General features: G+C 56.1%; 1 protein-coding gene across 1 annotated transcript; it reads left to right on the forward strand.

The window, feature by feature from the left end:
• The first annotated feature begins 775 nt into the window (after positions 1-775).
• On the forward strand, positions 776-1,624 carry LOC119314280 (auxin-responsive protein SAUR32-like). The gene has a single exon (XM_037589018.1). It carries the CDS (start codon positions 899-901, stop codon positions 1,262-1,264), a length of 366 nt encoding a protein of 121 aa, XP_037444915.1. The 5' UTR covers positions 776-898; the 3' UTR covers positions 1,265-1,624.
• Positions 1,625-7,970: the final 6,346 nt, after the last annotated feature.

Raw genomic sequence — 7,970 nt, forward strand, 5'->3', positions numbered from 1 at the left:
TCCTCCTCTCCGTCCGTCCAAACCACATCGCACCCCCGAGAGCAGCGTTGCAGCGCCCGAGCACCAGTGCTCTTTATATTTGACTTTTTCAAATTCGTATTTTTGAAGTTTCAAAAAAATGTGAAATTATTTTCCGGGATGCATATACACATTCCGAATACCCGTTGCAAGTTTCGGTACAAATCTCGTTTTGTTTTGGACTATAAAAAAAACAAATTTCTGACAGTATATAGGAGAAAAAAATGTCATTTTTGTCAGAAATTTCTCTTTTTTCTATTTTCCAAAATACAAAGTATTTCTTCTCTAGATTTCTACCAATCCTTAGGAATATGTGTACATATTCACATATTTGTTTTCAGATTTTTTTGAGCATCGAAAGTGTGTTTTTCAAAAAATTCAAATAACAAGAACAGTGGAGCTCGGCCTCTGCAGCCACTTTTCCTCGCACCCCCACCCTACCCACCCCCCTCACCGCAACTGAGGCCTCACCCAGTACGGCCAGCGACCCCGACGCCGTAACCCGATTATTCCGACGGGCCGCCGTGTCAGCGACGCAGAAGATCTATCATCTATCATCCGTCGTCCCCGCCTGACACGGTAGCCCCCGAGGACGGACCGGGTTCCGTAGCAAAGGACGCCTCACGTACAGGCAGCGCACGGGTGCGCCACGCACCACCGGCTAATCTAATCTTCTAATCTCCTCCCGGCCCGCACAAGCCGTGCAAGTCCTATAAAAACCACCGCAAGCGCCGCGAACCACACCGCACCACACACACGAACACACACCTCTTGATTGGCTCCTTGGCTCTCTAGTTGCCTGCAATAGCACCACTAGCAGCAGCAGCGACCGCGAGAGGGCGGCTGCAGTTGGACCGCCGGCGAGGGAGCTGCCATCATCATGCAAGGGGACCTGGCGGAGAAGAGGGGGAAGGTGAAGAAGGGGTGGCTGGCTGTGCGCGTCGGCCAGGCGCAGGCGGAGCAGCAGGGCGACGGGTTCCGGCGGTTCGTCATCCCCATCGCCTACCTCTACCACCCGCTGTTCCAGCGCCTGCTGGAGGCGGCCGGGGACACGTACGGCTACAGCTCGGCCGGCCCGCTCTGGCTGCCCTGCTCCGTCGACGAGTTCCTCCGCCTGCGCGCGCTCGTCGACCGGGAGACGGCGCACTCGCACTCCTCCTCCTCCTCGCACCGCGTACACGCCGGCGGCTACCAGCAGCAAGCCTACTCGTTCGCCCCGTGCACCCGCGTAAAACTCACGTCCTGATCGACCCACATCGATCATCGAGCCCCGGCCCGCCGGCTTTCGTTTGTTGAGCACTGGAGAGATCAAGCGGCGGGAGTACATCGGCCTGCCGGAGACAACATTCACACATGTACATGTATACGTACATAGAGAGAGATACCAGATATGGAGGTGCATGAGAGGCAGTCAGTAGGTGATTACTGATTAGTCAGTTACCGGTGAGAGCAGGTATAGCACAGGCCAAGATTTGATTGATCCTTTTTGTATTGATTGGTATCAGGTCGCCTGATGAAACCAGTAGGCTTTTGGATATATTTTTTCTAGGATTAAAGTGATTTATGTTGTAAGACAACATCAAATGAGAAGTTAGGGAATCTTCAACACTGATCTCCAAACCGAACACAGCATCCGTCCACGGATTAGAGAAAACCAGTTCGCCGATACAGATGTAGGAGCGGACCATCTAACTATAGCCGCATATATTTCAAATCGGATTTCAGTTAATCAAACGATTTTGATCAAACGCGCCGAATTTATCAAAGTTCGGCTAGAAAAATAGACAAATCATCCATAATAGCATGCAAATATGTCTACTACTCCCTCCGTTCCTAAATATAAGTCTTTTTAGCCATTTTAGATAGTCTACAACATACAGATGTATGTAGAAATATTATAGAATGTAGATTCACTTATTTTGCTCCGTATGTAGTCATTTGTTGGAATCTCTTGTATTTGGGAACCGAGTGAGTACAATAATAGTTCAACTCAGCGAGATTAACTAGATGTTCAACAAGTTTTTCATGAATTGATTATGTTATCCCACACATACTACACCTTGAGCTTGATCCAACAATGTATGTGCATGAATGGTCTGCTCTCTGACCTGTACTATGTTACGACAGCTCGTGCATGCTAGACAATGTGTGGAGCAACAATGAGTGAAGGCGTCCTGGTTGGGACCTCAAGTCTTAGATGTTAGGTTTGACTGCGAGGTCTGTTTGGTATTAGGCCTAGACTTTCAGCACCCCTTCATCAACTGGATAGGAGTAGCGACAGATGTTGCTTAGGTGGTGGCTTCAGTGTTATTGTTATATGACTTTGTAAGGTCTTGTGTCAATAATTAATAAAATGATTGTATGCATTGTTCAAATGCAGAGGCCGGGTGTCGGTGTACTAGAGTAGGGGTACCCTAGTATCCCGAACTCGTGCACGGGCAGTTGCAGTTGCAGCGTCGCGCGGCAAGGCTTGCCGGGTGACCGCCAAGACCCTCCATGGTTCCCTTGAAGACCATTCAAGAACAAAGTACTCAAACCAAGGCCCCGGCAAGAGGAGCTTGCCGGGAAGGCCAACCAAGGCCCCGGCAAGAGGAGCTTGCCGGGAAGGCCAACCCAGGCCCCGGCAAGAGGATCTTGCCGGGAAGAGACAAGACCCCGGCAAGAGGAGCTTGCCGGGAAGGCCACTCAAGGCATACCAAGAAAGCTTGCCGCGACGCGCCCTGCGTCCCGGCAAGGCCCGGTGAGCGACAAGCTCCCAAACACGACAAGACGACGACCGCGGCAAGGAGCTTGCCGCGGGAAACCCCCACTTCGTGCCCGCGCTCCAGCGCACCTGCTAACGTGTCGCTCTAGGACTCTTCCAAGCACACGTGGCAGGAGGCTGTGCAGCTAGGGGTGCGCGGTGGCAAGCGGAGATGAAGAGAAGGCCATCGTGGCAAACGGTGGCGCTCCTAACGGTCACTTTTTGCACTGTTTAGGCAACTCAGACAGGCATTCAATGACCTTGTCCCCTGCCGTCAGAGTTAGGTAGGGTGCACTGTGTCCACAGTAGCGGTAGGTGCAGCTACCGCATCCTTTTCCATTTTTACCCTTCTAGTCTACGTTGCCACCTGTCGGTGACCCCTTGAAAGTATAAAAGGAGGCCCTAGCGCAACGTAGAAGGGGTTCGGCCGGTTCGGCTCATTCGAAACACCAGGAACACTCCCACGCTCAGTCTGGCAGCGTCCATCGCTCCTGAGCAAGGATTCAATACACACAAACAAGCAGCAGTAGGGTTTTACGCATCCGTGCGGCCCGAAGCTGGGTAAAAAGCGCTCGCGTGTACTGCCTCGATCCGCTCTTTGTGCGGCCTCCGCCCTCACCGAACTGAAAGGGGCCCTGTCCCCATAGGTGTCCGTGGGATCAGCCTCCCCGACATCTCTGGCGCGCCAGGTAGGGGGCGTCGAGATTGTGCGAACCCAATCCGGCGTGCGCGCGAGCTAAATCTTCATCGTCTTCATCGACATGCCACCGAAGAAGAAGGATTCGGAGCCAGCTGTTCCGTCTGCGTCGCTTTCACCGCCTCCGGAGCAAACGGGTGGTGGAGCGGACACCGGCGGAAGAATTGGCGTCGATGAGGGAGCCCTCCGTGCGGCCAAGTCCAAGGACAAGGCGGCACAGACCTCGGCGTCCATGCGCGCGCCGCGCCCCTCTCAGGAGGCGCGGGACCAGCAGTGTCATGGCGTTCGCAGCGCCATACATCCGCTGGGCCAAGATCAAGCTGGTGGTTCTCGTGGCGCTCAAGACCAACATGCACGTCAACATGCTGGCTCGAGCAAAGTACGGTCGCCTGGACGGGGCACTGCTCCTTCTAACGTGGATAGGAGTCCGAGCACGCCCCACTCCTCGCACCGTTCACCTCCGCTGCCCTAGCGCCCTTACTTTGTTTCGAGTCCGCTCAACAACTTAAGTGAGCTGCAACTAGTTGCGACAAGGTTGCTTGTCGGTAGCGACCCCGCCAGCAGGCTGCTGAAGTTCCGCACTCGGCGCTCGCGGCAAGGGTACCTGCGCCGGCAAGTTTCTCGAAAGTTTCTCCTTGCCGGGAAGCAGACGACAAAAAAGCTAAGTTGTTAGAGCTTGAGCAATCAGTTTTTTTAAGTTTTTGAGTTATTTTCCTTGAACGACCGTGCTTTGTATGGAAAACCTGTGCGCGGAGGAACCAACTCGTAGTTAGTTGCGCCTTTACTTTGTTTCGAGTCCGCTCAACAGCTTAAGTGAGCTGCTAGCGCCCTTACTTTGCTTCGAGTCCGCTCAGCAACTTAAGTGAGCCGCTAGCGCCCTTACTTTGTTTCGAGTCCGCTCAACAACTTAAGTGAGCTGCAACTAGTTGCGACAAGGTTCCTTGTCGGTAGCGACCCCGTCAGCAGGCTGCTGAAGTTCCGCACTCGGCGCTCGCGGCAAGGGTACCTGCGCCGACAAGTTTCCCTAGAAAGCGTAGGGCAGAACCATACAAAGCCAAGAGTCGAGTAAAGGAAGTAACACAGCAATTTTTTACCTAAGACAAAGCTATATTATAAAAATAACTTGTCGCGCCTCTAATAAAATGTTCTTATGACATGACTGGCAACGACAAGAGAAGAAGAAAACGGACGGCACCTGGGCCCCGGCAAGCCAGTATCGCTGGGGGTTGCGAGTGCCAAGAATCGTCCACGGCAAACCAGAGTTGCTGGGGGCTGCAATATCAGATAAGTCTTTCATCCCTCATCATGCATCCTCTTATGGACTGAGGAATGCGAAACCGCGTTTCTTCCCAAAAACTGCCGTGCTCCCTCAACTCTAGGCCCTGGGGCTCGTTCCCGGGGCCGAGTTTGGTCGTAGTCGCGGCAGCAAAGGGATGAAACGAGGAGACCGCACCCACCTCGTTCCCGCCTCCGTCAAAGGCGTGAGAAAGGTCGAGCGACGTGGGAAGGCGGCAGGGCCTGTTGCCGGGAGATGAAATGTCTGTCCAAGGGACACCAAGGATTTGCTCCTTGGCGTGGGTTCAACTCGCGAGACAAATAACCCGGCAAGCATCCCCTTTTCATTAAAAAACATCCCACTCAGGTACAGTCCATAGAGGATGAAAAACATGAAAGAGAGGATTACAAGTTCTAGATACAGCTAAAGGCCCGAAGGCTTACAAATTAAAAAGATAAGATGCCCGTAATCTCTTTCCTGTCCCTCTCTTCAGGAGGCAGGTCAAGGAGGCGAAAAGGGCAAAAGGAGCGCATAGGCGAGCTACGGGTGCCAGAAGACACCAAGAGAACATCCCGGGAGCCGTCCGAAGGCTGGACGGCGATGGCGGCGCTGGAAGCGGGGCTCGAAGACGGGGCGGCGGGACGTCAGCACGCTGTCGAGGGCACCACGCCCTCGTACTCCGACCTGACGGCCTTGTCGCCAGCCCTCTTCCCCTTCCGCAGCCTCCCTACGCAAGCCGCCCAAGGAGACGACCCCGGGGAGTTCAAGGAGCCGGCGACACGGATGATGGGATCGCCGGTGCCGCGCGAAGCGGCGCCCGATGCCTAGTCGGACCCGCCACCCCGCCGCCCGCTACCCTCATCGTCGCTGTCGCTCTCCTCCTCGTCGCTCTCGCTCGAGGAAGAGCCTTCGCTGTCGGAGGAGCTGTCCATGCAGCACTTCGCCCGAGTGCCGAAGCAGCCGAAGACCTTGACGGAGAGGAGATCGCCCTCCATCAACTTAAAATGGAGGGTAAACCCCTCCATCAGGCTGTGGATACGGGCGAACGTCTTCCACCCTCGATCAAGATACATCAACTTAGGGGCTGGGAATACAACGCGGACTCGCGTGCCGCTGATCCCACAGCCCCTCATGTGCAGTCTCAGTGTCTCGGGCGGGTCCAACTCCATCGCGCTCGCAAACGGAGCTGGAAGCCGGAGGCGACGACGAGGCGCCCGGCGCAGCTTGACGAAGAACTCACAAGGGTCGTCCCCTATATGGACCGCCGTGGGGGGAGGAGCCGCCGACGAAGGCGAAGCAGGCACGCCGCCCCGCCCGCCTCTTCCCCGAGCGCCTCGACCTCGTCCTCGACCTCGTCCGCGACCTCGCCCCCTCCCTCTTCCCCTTATGGCTGGCTCTGCCACCACGGGCGCGGAAGAGGGAGAGATGCGCTGTCTGGCGGCGATCCTCGCCGCCACCGATGAAGGGCCCGGGTTCCCTTTCTCCATGGCGAATGAGAGAAAGGGAAGCTGAAGCTGAAGAAAGGAGGAGATGAGAGAGTGCGGGTTTCTGTGCTCCCCTCCCGCTCTTTATAAAGGAGCGAAGTGGGGGCTCGGCCGCCCCGCTCAGCGAACCAAGGCGACGGATGAGGCGGCCTCGCTCCGCCCCGTGATCGCGGGGAGTGGACGTCCCGAAAACCGCGCACCGGCCCCGTCCAGTAAATGCACCACGCCCCCACGCCTACCTCCGTTTAGGGAGGAGGGCGTGAACCGTCCCCATCATCGTGGCTTGACGCATGCTCGAGGGGCTTAGCCCCGCGCATGCCGCTCGCGTCACCCACGACGCCGCGTTTGACGCGTGTCGTTCTGGGCGTGTGCGGTGGGAGCGGAGAGATATGCGGCGTGACCTAGGCCGCGCGTGCCCGTGCACTGTTTTGGGCCTGGCCCAACAGCGCTCGGCACCGTGTATGGCCCAGGCCCGGGGGCTCCTGTCGGTGTACTAGAGTAGGGGTACCCTAGTATCCCGAACTCGTGCACGGGCAGTTGCAGCGTCCCGCGGCAAGGCTTGTCGGGTGACCGCCAAGACCCTCCATGGTTCCCTTGAAGACCATTCAAGAACAAAGTACTCAAACCAAGGCCCCGGCAAGAGGAGCTTGCCGGGAAGGCCAACCAAGGCCCCGGCAAGAGGAGCTTGCCGGGAAGGCCAACCCAGGCCCCGGCAAGAGGATCTTGCCGGGAAGAGACAAGACTCCGGCAAGAGGAGCTTGCCGGGAAGGCCACTCAAGGCATACCAAGAAAGCTTGCCGCGACGCGCCCTGCGTCCCGGCAAGGCCAGGTGAGTGACAAGCTCCCAAACACGACAAGACGACGACCGCGGCAAGGAGCTTGCCGCGGGAAACCCCCACTTCGTGCCCGCGCTCCAGCGCACCTGCTAACGTGTCGCTCTAGGACTCTCCCAAGCACACGTGGCAGGAGGCTGTGCAGCTAGGGGTGCGCGGTGGCAAGCGGAGATGAAGAGAAGGCCATTGTGGCAAACGGTGGTGCTCCTAACGGTCACTTTTTGCACTGTTTAGGCAACTCAGACAGGCATTCAATGACCTTGTCCCCTGCCGTTAGAGTTAGGTAGGGTGCACTGTGTCCACAGTAGCGGTAGGTGCAGCTACCGCATCCTTTTCTATTTTTACCCTTTTAGTCTACGTTGCCACCTGTCGGTGACCCCTTGAAAGTATAAAAGGAGGCCCTAGCGCAACGTAGAAGGGGTTCGGCCGGTTCGGCTCATTCGAAACACCAGGAACACTCCCACACTTAGTCTGGCAGCGTCCATCGCTCCTGAGCAAGGATTCAATACACACAAACAAGCAGCAGTAGGGTTTTACGCATCCGTGCGGCCCGAAGCTGGGTAAAAAGCGCTCGCGTGTACTGCCTCGATCCGCTCTTTGTGCGGCCTCCGCCCTCACCGAACCGAAAAGGGGCCCTATCCCCATAGGTGTCCGTGGGATCAGCCTCCCCGACACCGGGGGTCTTCCTCCTTTTCTAAAAAAGGAATAATATCTCCCACGTTCTATCCCTGTTTCGATGATGCGTCTAGCATCATAGGAGGATGTGTGTGTGGAGGTGTGTCTTCGTCGGATCTCGCGGGATTCGGCTGGTGCTGGTTTTTGGTAGATATACTTGGATCTGGTCTTCGTTTGAGTGTTTACATGTTTGATCCTTCTGATCTACGACTTTTCTCATCAGTGATGACTGCTGCTCTGGTGC

Source organism: Triticum dicoccoides, chromosome 6A (assembly GCF_002162155.2).
Source record: "Triticum dicoccoides isolate Atlit2015 ecotype Zavitan chromosome 6A, WEW_v2.0, whole genome shotgun sequence".
Classification (NCBI taxonomy): Eukaryota; Viridiplantae; Streptophyta; class Magnoliopsida; order Poales; family Poaceae; genus Triticum; species Triticum dicoccoides.